The 13,967-nt window shown below is 45.0% G+C and overlaps 1 protein-coding gene across 3 annotated transcripts in view; it reads left to right on the forward strand.

The window, feature by feature from the left end:
- Positions 1–13,967, forward strand: part of NR4A3 (nuclear receptor subfamily 4 group A member 3) — a 37,841-nt gene that overhangs the window by 224 nt on the left and 23,650 nt on the right. The window contains exons 1-6 of one of the 3 annotated variants that reach the window (XM_049627290.1): positions 269–346; positions 1,537–1,710; positions 2,610–2,681; positions 3,944–4,914; positions 8,451–8,580; positions 9,044–9,216. In XM_049627290.1, coding sequence (XP_049483247.1) covers positions 3,946–4,914; positions 8,451–8,580; positions 9,044–9,216 — 1,272 coding nt within the window. In that variant the 5' untranslated portion in view covers positions 269–346; positions 1,537–1,710; positions 2,610–2,681; positions 3,944–3,945. Of the gene's footprint in view, positions 1–268; positions 347–1,536; positions 1,711–2,609; positions 2,682–3,943; positions 4,915–8,450; positions 8,581–9,043; positions 9,217–13,967 lie in introns of those variants that run through there. The other 2 variants (XM_049627285.1, XM_049627276.1) reach the window with 2 other exon arrangements.

Consider the following 13,967-nt stretch of genomic DNA (forward strand, 5'->3'; position numbering starts at 1 on the left):
GGGGGGGGGGGGGGGGGGGGGGGGGGGGGGGGGGGGGGGGAGCCATGGGGCTCTTGGCTCGGCTGTAGGAAACGTGGTGTGGCTTTTTCCCGCGAACGCCCGGAGCTCGAGGGGAGCCCATTCCTTGAGGAGACGCAACCCTCGCTGAGCCGAGTCAGAAGCCGATCCTCGGAGAAAGACTCTGCTCGAAAGGACCCAGGGGAGAGCAGGAATGAGGGCACCTACTGCAGGAGGTGGTGGAAGGTTGCTGGAGATTCGCATTAAAAATTCGGGGCGGACGGGAAGCTCCTGCTACAGCCGTGGGAAGATCCGCCCGTGCTTGCGCTAGAGCGAGCGCAAGATTTCCGTACGATCAGCTGGGGCACGGCAGGGGCTGGGGCTGGGGGTGGCAAGGGAATCCCCCGTTTCCTGGCTTTCCAGGGCTTCCCGTACCTGGGGGTTCTGATACCCACTCTCTCCCTTCAGGCAAGCCCCTGGCAGGGGCGGCGGGGGACGAAACTTACACTCCCCTCTCGGCCCGCGCACCCCCGAGGTTTTTTTGGGTTGTGTTTTGGTTTTTTTCAGTTCTGTGTTCCCAACCCTCTAGAAATGAACGGGTCCAGGCAAAGGGGGCGCTGTAGGCCAGAATTTGGGGCAGGGGATCCCTCCCCTGAGGCCCGCGGAGCTGCGCTTCCAGCTACAAAGTTTCGATGAGGCTGAGCGCAGAGACGCTTGCCCGGGAGCCGCGCTTGGCGCCCTCCGGAATGTGCCCCCTCTGGGCCGCCGGATGGCCCCGAGCCACGAAGTCGCCCACCCTCAGGGATACCGCCTGCTGGGTGCAGGGGGCCTCCCTCCGCCCACCCCACCAGCCTGGAACTCCAGCCGCCTTGTCCCCTTGTTTCCAGCGCGGGCCTATTTCCACTGTGCCCTTTTGTTTGCTTGACCCCTGGCCCCCGAAACTCGCGGCTAATAGAAGCGAAGCTCCATTAGCATTTAGAATGAAAAGCGCAGACTTTCTTAATTCCTCGGGGCATTCACGCATTCGTTCCGGACCTTGTGCATTTCCTATGCAACGTGTAAATTTTGTATTTGAGGGGTGGGGAGGGGGGGGAGGACAGGAGTTGGAAAATGGCTATTTTCCGCTCGTGCACACTCACTGACCCCTTGAATTCGGGCGAAACTCTTCCTCAGGTGCTCTTTCTTTGGTTTCCTTGACTTAACGAGCTCAGAACCGGTTGTAGGGACAGAGAGATCAATTTCTGGGCGATGACAGAATACACTTTTTTTTAGCCTAGGTTTAGGTGCCACAAAACGCCAGAAAGTGCAGTGTGTGCTGACAAGCTTTCTGTGGCTACCCCCGAGGTGATGTGACACTTAGTGCCCAGGGACTCCGTTCATCTTAAGCACTGCTTTCTAGCCCTTTACCATTCTTTATAATTAACATAGTATTCATAGAGACCCCGTACCAACCCGCCCCCTCCCAATACGTCCAGCCCAGACTGCGACGACCCAGATTAGTCTCACTTTGAGCTCTGTCCTCTCTCCCGGTTCCCGCAGAGCCCACTGCGGAAGAGCGCAGTCCGGCAAGCCCCGGCCCTGAGACTGGACCCTCCGCGGAGCCAGGCAGCACTGTGACCGCTTCGCCTCGCCGGACTTCCCCGCCTCCTACCCTCTCAGCCTCTGCTGGAGAGACCCACAGCCCCACCATTCAGCGCGCAAGATATCCTCCAGGTAGGTCTAAAAGCACGACCCTTTATCCCTCCCAGGTTTGGAGAGGTGGGGGATGGGGGGAGCCACACGTCCAGCAGGCAGGCTGTTCCGACTTGCCCAGCGCCAGGACAGTGACTGCTGGCCACGCATTTCACAACACAGGTGGCCTCTTCGCACGAAGCTCCTCTGGAAACCACACCCTGTTGCTACCTAGTGGAGCAGCCAGATTAAATTAAGCCTTGCATTTCTCAAAAATATTTTTCCTAAGAAAAATGTAATGCATATAAAAGATTAGGATCTTTTTATACATTTTAATGTCTTCATTTTTGCTCTCCTTTTATATTCAGTTTATAATGCACGTAAAAGTTACAGGATCACTTTGAGCAATACAGAGCTCATGTTTGTATAAAACCCAAATCATTTGGTGCAGAAGTTTGGATTATTGAAGCTCAGAGGAAAAGGGAAAAAGCATTTAAGCAGGAAACCAAGGAGTAAATTCGAATTGGGCAAAAGAAAGGATTGCAGGTTTTGGCTCCTTACACCTCTTTTTTTGCATTTGTTAAAGAGATGCCAGGTCCCTGGGCTGTGGTCACCAAAGATATGCAGATAAATAGAACTTAGTCCCAAGCAGACTCATCTTCTGGCTGGAGACCTCAGGAAGACATGAGGAAGAGCAATGGGTAGGGACTGGCAAGGAAGGATGACAGAAGACTAATGGAGAAATCTAGAGGTGCTGAAGGAGAATAGATGGAACATCAGGCAGTGGCCTTTCTTTTAAATCATTAGTCTTTCATTTCACCCCAACAACAAGACAGTAGGAAAAGTAATCTTTTAACATCAAACTAGAGAGTGTTTTGAAGGCCCTTCTTGAAAAATGAAGGCTTGAACTGGACTCTCCTTATCACTGCTTCTTCCAACAGGCCCTCATCACCTTTTTCCAAGTCAAGATTTCATCCCATACACACATGACTCAATCAGATTTGGAAATGTGGGTAAGAGAAAGATGTCAAAGGAAGTGTGAAGTATTGACTTTTTTTTTTTTTATTATTAGTCACAACTTCTATACCATAGACTCCAGGTAGAGGCTAAGCACTTGGTTTTCCTCCAGTTCAGAAAAACCAACCACCAGAAGCTGCCCATTGTATCATTTCTAGTTAGCCATAAAGAAAGGGAAATAACTAGATAAACATCCACTAGGTCCAATAATTCTCAGGGCCTTCTCATCCAGCTCAACCTCTCTGAACAATAATAAGCCCCCTGGATACCCATCTCTTTGGGGGCTCAACATAGAAACTAAACCTACTAAGCGGCTGCTTTCTTTTCTAAGGGTACTAATTCTTCTGCCATAAAAAATTTGTGGACTAACTCACCTATTACAGTAGCTATAAACTGTTGTCTTAAAACAGCTACTGATATATTTTATTAGTCAGAATTGGAAAAAAAATATATATATATACTGTACATGGCAGAGAGCACGTTTGGTGGGTGTTTTGTTGCAGCTGCTGATCTTTTTCTTTGCAGATGGCACACACTCCCCCGAGTCCATTTCCTGGGCCTGTGTTCCCACCTCTCCACCTAGCTGGCTGAAGTCATCAACAGGGGTCCAGTTTGTGTAGGCTGCTGGCTGTGTTTGGAGAAATGGGGAGGGGGTGGGAGAAAGCGACCACAACGTGTGTGGGTAGGCTTAGTTGGCACTCATAAAATGTTAGAATGTCAGTCTCCCTTGGCCAGTAAGTCCCACATAGGACACCCCCCCCTTTTTTTAACCAACTCATAAATGTATAAATCAATGCGTGTGACTTGGGGGACTCCTGGCCTCTTTCCCCAAAAATAAACCAACAGAGCATTCACTGGCTTTCTTTTTGTCCTCCCAGCTTGTGGCTGAGACCACCCCCAATTAGTTTATAGGACTTAAAACCACTTTGTAAAAACACCCCTGGGCTTATGAAGGAAGAAATCAAATTTTCCAGATCTGGTGGTGGACAAGGGCAAGGGAAGGAAGGTGGGCACAGAGATCCCCAGGAGTCCTGGTTTTGGCATCCTGTGCCCCTTTGACAGTCAGGGATTCTGCTTTCTTCCCAGGAAAGAAAGTAAGCATGGAGCTTTAAATCTATGCTACCAGAAGGAGGAAAAGATGTCACTTCCTATCCCACTTCCCAGATTAGAGAGCAATGAATCCAGTGCTACCTGTCAGCTAGAAGAGAGTGCTGACTTGCTTCTGAAAGACCCTTTTCCCTGTCCCTTTGTCCTGCAGATATGCCCTGCGTTCAAGCCCAGTATAGCCCTTCGCCTCCAGGTTCCAGTTATGCAGTGCAGACCTACGGCTCGGAATACACCACGGAGATTATGAACCCAGACTACACCAAGCTGACCATGGACCTTGGCAGCACTGAGATCACGGCCACGGCCACTACGTCCCTGCCCAGCTTCAGTACCTTCATGGAGGGCTACTCGAGCAACTACGAACTCAAGCCCTCCTGCCTGTACCAAATGCAGCCGTCTGGGCCACGGCCCTTGATCAAGATGGAGGAGGGCCGCGCGCACGACTACCACCATCACCACCATCACCACCATCACCACCACCACCACCAGCAGCAGCAGCAGCAGCAACCTTCCATTCCGCCCCCCTCCGGCCCGGAGGACGAGGTGCTGCCCAGCACCTCCATGTACTTCAAGCCGTCCCCGCCGTCCACACCCACCACGCCAGGCTTCCCTCCGCAGGCGGGGGCGCTGTGGGACGACGCGCTGCCCTCAGCGCAGGGTTGCATCGCTCCCGGCCCGCTGCTCGACCCGCCGATGAAGGCGGTGCCCACGGTGGCCGGCGCGCGCTTCCCGCTCTTCCACTTCAAGCCCTCGCCGCCGCACCCGCCCGCGCCCAGCCCAGCCGGCGGCCACCACCTGGGCTACGACCCGACGGCCGCCGCCGCGCTCAGCCTGCCACTGGGAGCCGCCGCCGCCGCCGCCGCCAGCAGCCAGGCCGCCGCGCTCGAGGGCCACCCGTACGGGCTGCCGCTGGCCAAGAGGGCGGCCGCTCTGGCCTTCCCGCCGCTCGGCCTCACGGCCTCCCCCACCGCGTCCAGCCTGCTGGGCGAGAGCCCCAGCCTGCCGTCGCCGCCCAACAGGAGCTCGTCGTCGGGCGAGGGCACGTGCGCCGTGTGCGGGGACAACGCCGCCTGCCAGCACTACGGGGTGCGCACCTGCGAGGGCTGCAAGGGCTTCTTCAAGGTGAGCGCACGCCACCTCCTGGCGCCCCCTCCCCCCTGCAGCCAGCCTCCTGTGCCACCCGCTCAAGTGAGCAGCCAAGGGGTGCGTTCCTGTAGCCCTTCCTGGCACCTTCACATGCGCTCTCTCAGGGGGTTTTAACTTGAGGTCCATTACAGGAGGCCGAGCCGGATGGACTCCAGGGGGCCGTGAACCTCCTGACATGGCTTTACCTCCATGAACATTTTTCCAGAGGGAACCTTCAGCATATTGAGATTGAATTCTGGCCACCCAGTAGCTATTTTTATTAACAGTGTCTTGAAGGTGGTTATTAATTATCCTTGTTTCACAGATGAGGAAATGGAGGCTGGGAGATGTTACTCAGCTACCCCAAGACACACGTTCAGAGCGAGAGGGAGGCAGGATGCCAAGTCACGTTTGCATGATCCCAAAGTATGCACCCTCCTCCAAGATCTGCAGCAACAGAATAGACAGGAGCAAGTGGCTGATGCCCTCAGGGGCAGCTCCCTCTGTGGAAGACAGAAGCTGGGTCTCACCAGTCCCCTCCAACTCTGTGCCACATGCAGTGCCAGGTGTAGATGCTGTTCATTAGCTCAGCCCCAAAGGGGAATTTTACAGTTCAAGGGGCTTCAGCCTCCCCCATAGTTTACCTGGGAGGAGGCTGAGGCCTAGGAGAAGTCTTGTGCAGGCTAGAAATGGTGACTTAGTGGCATGTTTGGCAGTTTCAGCCGGTTTCTTTCAACTCTTGAGGCCAGTGCTCTTTCTAACTGAAGAAGAGGCCTTGTTCTCTTGCTGCTCTACTTTTGCTCTTGACTCCCAGACTTCTTCAGACACTTAATGCTGTGCCACCCTCCCTACTCCCCTGGCCATTATCTCAGGCATTTGCAAACCCACAAATGTTTTCCCACAGGAACCACTCCCTACCCTCCAGTGCTGGGCAGGGTGGAGGGAGAGGGGAAGCTAGATGCTGATTGGGTAATTGGTATGGGGGGGCCAATAGGATATATCTGGGAGTGTGCAAAAATTGGAGTCAGAACATCCAAATAGGAGTCCTTGATCTTGTCACCCACCAGTCTATGACGTTGAGCATGATATGCCTTTCTAGGCTTCAGTTTTCCAGTCAGGTGAATAAAATTCAGAGAAGGGCTATGCATACTAAATTAGATAAGACATTTATGAATGCACTTTATAATCTTTAAATGGCCGTAGAACACTAGTTCATTATCAAATGAAAACTGCAGAGTATTTGTAAAAATGCACATGTTTGTGGATTGGTATACCTACCAGCAAGCAATAATTATTTTTGATCTGGAGTTAGGATTCGTGTGCTTAATTAAATTCTGCAGATATATGAGAAAATGCATGTGGAAAGACTTTGCAGTATGCAAAGTGCCATACAGGAGGTATGTTAAATGTAGAACCCTCAGGTTTGTCTTCTTCTTCTTCTTCTTCTTCTTCTTCTTCTTTTTTTTTTTTTTCTTAACTACCCAAGCTTTACCAGGGTTACTTTCAAGTTAACCACTTTCCTTTAGCAGATTTCATTTTCACAGTATTTCAGTGGAAATGCTGGTGGGCAAGGAAACAGGCAGCCAGAAAGGGTAAAAGAAAGGAAAAAACAATTAAGAGAAGTACGATTAACCCACAAATATAATCACCTCTGAATAATTGAGAGTTAACCAAAATACAGGAATGGTAATACATTCCTAGTCTAGAAATGTCAATTAAGTGTTCCCCAACAGCGTCCCTTTTCTGCAGCAATGCCTTGAAAACAAATCTATACTTGAAAGGGTGGGGGTAGGATCAGGGAGAACCACCCCACAGATCTGTTAATTAAAGGAACAGGAGCCGGTTTGACCCAGTGGCTTTCTACCATTAAATTGAATTCTTTAAAAATGTGACACGAAGTGCAGTTAATGATGGGCATTCAGTGATTGAACCGTAACGATCTCTCCTTGTCCTTAAACTGTGCAGGCACACACAAATGTGGGGAAGCTTTCAGGTTATTGGGAAAATGTATACCTGAAGCAAAATGCCACCAGCACTCAAACTGGCAGAGAGCCTTGAGGATGATGGCAAGAAATAGAGTTTTAGAAATTACTGCATGTCCAATAAAAGAGAGCTTCATTCAGAAAACATAAGTTTCCTACCCTTAAAGACTGTTGAGAATTTAAATGCTGGAAATTCAGAAATACGTTTGTGTTTTGGAATTTTGCATTTTAAACTAAATGGATCTGGCTTTGGTAGATTTTTTAAGTTTTATATAAGCAATTTAGAAACCATTTCCTGAAATGAAATTAAAAGGCGATAGGATGAAAACTAATACATGGGGGTTGAGGATGGCTAAAAGTAAAAGATTGAAAGTAAATCTAGAATTTGGGACCCAAAATAGATCACCAATCCCAAATTATCTCGATTTCTTTCTTTTTTTCTTTTTTTTTTTTAAATGCAGCCCAGGCTTACCAAATAAAATTCAACTTTCTGCTCTATCTAGAGTTTATGTATAGATTCAGGTGATTTCTGAATGATTTCCCCCAAGTGGTAAATACACATCCGTTTGCACAAGTGTCTTTAACTTTTAAAAAATAAATCATTATTTTGAAAATCTGGAGCATAAAATACGCTTTAATTATTTCTCCATGTGTCATTTAAAAATATATGTGATTCTGAAGAATACAACATCATCTTATATCCAAGTACAAGTTTTATGATGTGTCATTTACAATATGGCTATTTTGATGTCTATGTCAATAGTCATTTTTGAAATGACCTATTAATGGAAATTTTCCTTGAAAATTTATGGCTCTCATATTTCTTTCTTTTACTCTTTTCTGGGTTTTTTTCCTTCTATGTGGTAGTGGTTTTTAGTAACCAATTTTAAGATTTTGCTTTGAAAAATCAGAAATGACCAGTTTACTATACATATTCTCTTAAGAGAATATTCTTTTAATATGTATTATCTTAATATTTTAAAGGTTAAATAAATGATATAGGCCGATTGAGTGATTTTTTTGTTTTTGCATTAAAACATTTCCTATATGTTATAACTAGTCAAGTCCTCATTTTGCTTTTTAAGATTTCATCTCTATTGGGGAACAAAGCCAGTTACTGTGATATTTGGCTTACAATAGTGATAGCCAACAAAGTACATCCCAGATAATTTTGATTTTATTTTAATAAGGTCAGCAATAATCAGGGGAGTGGAACAAGTAGAAAATTGTTCCCAAAGGGATATTAAAAGTGGAGATAATCTAATCCTCCAAGGTATGATATGTTGACCTGGTAATTTCAGATATGATTTTATCATTCAGACTTGGGTGTCTCCTGAGACTTGCTTCAGAACAATCCGAGATGATTTTCATTGTCAGCAGCTAACACTAATAAAATTGTTTTTCCTGCAGGCTAGCGTGTTAGGAAATTAAATTTATCTAATTATACGAATTGCACTGTCGCTTTTCACATTGTAATTAAAATACATCTTGTCAGGTCCTACCTCTTTCCAGAAACTATTAGTTGACTATCTCTGTATTGTGTTTTCTCAGAGAACAGTTCAGAAAAATGCAAAATATGTTTGCCTGGCAAATAAAAACTGCCCTGTAGACAAGAGACGTCGAAACCGATGTCAGTACTGTCGATTTCAGAAGTGTCTCAGTGTTGGAATGGTTAAAGAAGGTATGGACATAATGCTTTTTGTTCAGCTTGTTTACACATATTCTTAGATATCACTGAAAAAATGTTAATATTGACCTTGGGATGGGTGAATTTTCCTAGTTTCCCCTTCTTTCCCACATTTTATTTTTATGGTGTATATTAGCATTTAAAAATAGCTGAGGACTACTTATTCTAATTTCTCAAAATCAATAGAGAACTTGTGTACATACATCTCTGTTCTATTTAAGAAGGAGACTTTTAGGGCTAATTCATTACCAAATGTAAGTATGGGTGGCTTTTATCCTGCTTGTTTCAACTCTCATTAAATCATTGTGCGCATATCATTCCAAACTTACTGCCACCTTTAAATGGTTGGTCCCATTAATGATTGCTCCACTGTAATGTGTTTTGATTCCTTTTTGTGATTTATGGCTCTTCGTGGATATCTCTGAAGACATTTTTTCTTTCTTTCTCTCGGTATCAGTTGTCCGTACAGATAGTCTGAAAGGGAGGAGAGGTCGGCTGCCTTCCAAACCAAAGAGCCCATTACAGCAGGAACCTTCTCAGCCCTCTCCACCTTCTCCTCCGATCTGTATGATGAATGCCCTTGTCCGAGCTTTAACAGACTCAACACCCAGAGATCTCGATTACTCCAGAGTAAGTTTTGTGATGTCCTGCTTTTCGAATGAATGATCAGAGTCTCTATTCATGATACTACTAACGAGAGTAGATTGAATGACTTTGTGCCTGGCACTGTACTAAACAGTTTTCATACCTCTCCTATATTTCTTACTTCATTTAGCAATTCCGGTGCGTCCATTGCACCAAATCATTTTTGCCTTATTGGATCTCTAAATGCCTTAACAAATGACCCTGACGGTGCTGCACCTGTCATACCATTGTTGTAGGATTCCTGGTGGTTGTGCCAACGGAAATCTGCACAGGTGAATTACAGTGTGTAGATTTCTTTCACAGTTTAGAGGAAATGACTACCAATTTTTTTCATATTGTGATCACACCATCTGGGTGGGCCTCAAGTTATCCTTAAGCAGTTTACCCAACTGCATGGGCATTGATTGACCTGCCCTCTGAATAGAGGGACTAGACCACTAATGGAGAGGAGCAAGCTCTGGCTTTGACATTGGGAGGTGTCAGGGACACTGGGATGGAATGCTGCCTCTGCTGCTTCCTGCCTGTGTCACCTGGCTCCTGCTCTTGGCTTTCTCATCCCCACAGTGGAGATGATTACAATATTTAACCCCAGCGGGATGTTTTGAACATCAGTCACACACGAATGATGGTTTTGAAAAACGTAAAATAAGCACCAATATTGTTATTGAAGTCAACCAAGGCATATCAATATTTTTATTTCATATGAGATATAGTAAAATATCATCAGCTTGAACTGTGAAAATTCCTGGAAATTTGGATAACACAGAGGCGGACCATGAGAAGGGATTTTCTGAGCAAATGTATAAACTTTACTGAAAGGCAGTTTTGAAAAAGACTTAGAAGAGAAACTTCTAATAAGATGGGGTCTCACCAGAGTTGGAAAGAAAGGGGGAAAAAACACAGTTATTGAGCTATTTCTACATGCTAGACATTGTGGTGTGTTGTCTCATTTCATCATTTAAAAAACCATGAACGGTGAGGATGGTTACCCCCTCTCTGATACAAGAAAACTTATAAACACAGTTTGCACACAGATGAGAGAGAGGCAAGTCCAGGGATCTCCAGTTGGTTGATCTGGCTTAGCAGCTACTTCCAGATTGCCCTCCCCAGGTCTCATCAGTATTTCAGGTTTTTGACAGAAGAGCTGGCAAAGATGTGTGTGTATCTGCTTCGTGCCCTCCTTTTGGGTTGCAGTGTTGACAGAAATGAAGGGGTGATTGGTAAACCCGCTGTGATCCTCCTTCCTTCCTCCTCAGCCTCATTATAGGCGGTGAAGCCTCCTCTCCACACCTGATCACAAGACTTCACATGAGAATCATGGTAGATCCTTAGCACCAAAGGTTGAGGACTCTTATTCTGATTACAAGTAGCATCTCTTAACTAAAGTCAAGTCTCAAATAATAGTATAACAGAATAATGCAATGGTTAAGGGCTTAGGCTTTGGAAACATGCAGGCCTAGGAGAAAATCCAAACAACCATCATTTAGTAGATGGGTGACCTTGAGCAACTGACTAAACCCTTTAATGCCTCAGTTTCCTCATCTGTGTGATAGAATAATAACAATGATATCTACTTCCTGGGGTCGTTTGTGAAGAAGATTCAATAGGATGGTACTTGTCAAAGCTTTAGCACAGTACGCTGTACATTATCTCCTTGACCAACCTTTCCTACTTTACCATTTGTTTGAATGTATTCATAAGTGTGAATACAACAAATGTCAGGCACCATCCAGCAATACCATTAAGGTAGGTGTTATCTTATCTGTTTCACAGATGAGGAGATTAAAACTGGAGAGGTGAAAGGAGTGACTTACCCAAGGTCACCTAGCCATGCATCAGAGAGACAATTAGAAGCCAAGTGTGTTGGACCCCAAAATCTGAGCCCCTACATACCATGCTTCCTTCCCTGTGTCTCTGGTTTCAATGAGAGTGGGTGCTAGAAAGGCATTTGGGAATAAAGATGTCTCCTCCCTGAAGCAACTTTGGCCTCCCCTTGTGCAATTAATCTGAATTAATGAAGCTGTTCCACACTGCCAACACTGAGGCTGTCGCACACAGTCTGACGTTGTTCCAGGGTATTGGAAATCACTAATGATGATCAGTGCAGAGATTTTAGGCCCCAAAAGTGATTTTTTGGCCCAAAATTATCCATTTATTGGTCTACATGGCCTAATTAGTCATTCAGTGGCAAACCCTCTCCAGCACTTTGAATTGCCCCAGCTGGGAACTGTCTCCACACAGAAAAATCAATCCAGTGTGTTTGCTTGCCTCTGCACTATTCAGTGTGTTAGACTAGAGTCATCATCCTCATCAACAAACATTTATCCAATTTAATTGTTAGCTTTGTCCAAAATAGCAGATTGACCATGCCTGAGTCTGGGTCACATTGATACTACCTTGGGAGCCTTGCTCAATTCTGTAAAACATATTTATTTTAATTGCATTGTTTTGGAATCAGATTGAACCTCATAACTTGGATTCTCCTGCTTTGAGATAGCTTTACAAAATTATCAAAACTTGGACCAAAATCAATTAAATTAAAAGACTTTTTAAAAATACAGTGAGTTTTCATCAAAAACTTGGATGAAGGCATAGAAGGCATGCTGATCACATTTGCAGATGACAGAAAGCTGGGAGGGATCGCTAATATGATGGATGTCAGTATCAACATTCAGAGTGATTTCGACAGGTTGGAACAGGATGGGCTGAAGCCATCATGAAAAAGTTAACAAAAATAAATATGAAGCTCGGTATTTAGAATTTTAAAGCATGGGAGAGCCTTGGCCCATTGGTAGTTCGTGTTAAGAAGATCTTGGGGCTTTATTCCATACACACTCACTATGAACAACAAAGTACATGTGTGGTGGAAGGAAGGGATGCTAGGTTACCTTGGGCTGCAGTGGTAAAAGTATAGGACCAGAACCAAGTTGGTGGTGGTCCCATAGACTGTCCTGTGAGACCACACTTCAAGGATTAAGTCCAGTCCCAAACTGGAGTTTAAGAGGGATGTGGACACACCTTTTCTGGAAACTTGCAAGGGCTGGTTGGAGAAAATGAAGATAACTGGATGAGAAGGGAAAAAGTTTGGCAGGACTAGGTCACCCTTTTACCCTGTGGAAAGAAGACTGGTGCTCCCAAGGGCAAATCTAGAGGGAGAAGAAGGGGGCCCCTTCCAGCTCATTCTGAAGATAAGGATGAGCTCTCCGAGCCACAAGAGCTCCTGTGGAAGTAACTAAGAAGTAACAACCCAAGAAGTAACTAAGGAGAACACATAACAGGATTTCTCACAAGCAGAGAAGTTATTTTGGAAGTTCAATTCCTTCCAATTCTAAAATTTGGTGATTCTGGGGTTTACTTTGTTGTCCCAAATGCAAACGGTTTTTTCATTTATATGAATTTATATTTATATATACATATATATTAATAATATGTGTTAGGTAACTTGTTATTTAACAAGATTGAACTTGCTTTGATCTCTAAAAAGCATTAACATAAAATGAAGTAAAATGAATTTATTGAGTGCCTACTTTGAGCTAGGTGCTATCTCATATGTTCTTACACAATTTCACTTATGCCACAGCTTTATGTGTTATAATTTATGGTTTCAGTAATTTTCTTAGGAATGCCATTCATTGAAATTCAGTTTCTTAATACCTTTTCTTTATGCTTATATACGCATGTGTGTATATGTATATTAATATGTATATATATTCAACACAAATTTACAAAACTGGAGGTGACCTTGAGATCATCTAATCCAACCCCCATATTTTCAGAGGAGTAAATAGAGGCTTAAAGGAGTTAAGTGCCTTGCCTAAGGTCAGTGGCAGAGCCAGGGCTAGATCCAAATCTCATCACTGCAAGTATTAAGTTTCTGTTTCACCATACTGCCATTTCTATTTAGTGACAATTTACTAGGGTTTTTTTAATTTATTTATTTTTTTTAATTTATTTATTTTGGGAGAGACAGAGACAGCGTCAGTGGGGGAGGAGCAGGCAGTGAGAGAGAGGCACAGAATCCCAACCAAGCAGGATTGGGATGAAAACTGTGAGATCATGACCTGAGCTGAAACCAAGAGTCAAGTCGGACACTTAACCGACTGAGCCATCCAGGCACTCCTCACTCCTCACTAGTTCTTTTTTAAATAGAACCCTTATTAAGCTTTTAGAAATTACAATAATAGTAATATATGCTCATTGGTTTTTTAAGGTAACCCTTTTAGAAGAGGATAAAGTGAAAAATGAAAGTCTCTTCTTCATTTATTCCTGACTAATCCCACTCCTCAGCGGTTAACCAATGTTAACAGTTTCGTGTGTATCCATAACTTACTACATTTAAATAAGAATTTGCCCTGTCAGACTTGCATCAGACAGTTGACTTGACCAAGACAACTTATTGACATGACTATGCCAGTTTCCCCTGTGAATCAGGTAAATAGAGAAAGGAGAAAATGTTTGCCCACAGGTGTGTTCTAACCTTCTTGTTCAGGCATGTGTGCCTTTAAGGTAGTAAGTGAGCAGGTTTTTCTCATTTGTGGGAAAGGGAGGTTGAGGGGTTGCGTTCCAGGTCACAGAGGGAATGCATGTTTTAGAGGCCAGGGAGAGAGAGAGCTCCTCGCTCTGTGAAAGTGTTCCTGGCTCTAAGACCTTCACTTCTCCTTTGGGCCAAACTTCTCTCCTTCAAAAGTGAGCTCAGATCATGGATATCAGGGCAGTCAAAACATGTCATGTTTGAT

The sequence above is a fragment of the Panthera uncia genome, chromosome D4 (assembly GCF_023721935.1).
Source record: "Panthera uncia isolate 11264 chromosome D4, Puncia_PCG_1.0, whole genome shotgun sequence".
Taxonomy (NCBI): domain Eukaryota; kingdom Metazoa; phylum Chordata; class Mammalia; order Carnivora; family Felidae; genus Panthera; species Panthera uncia.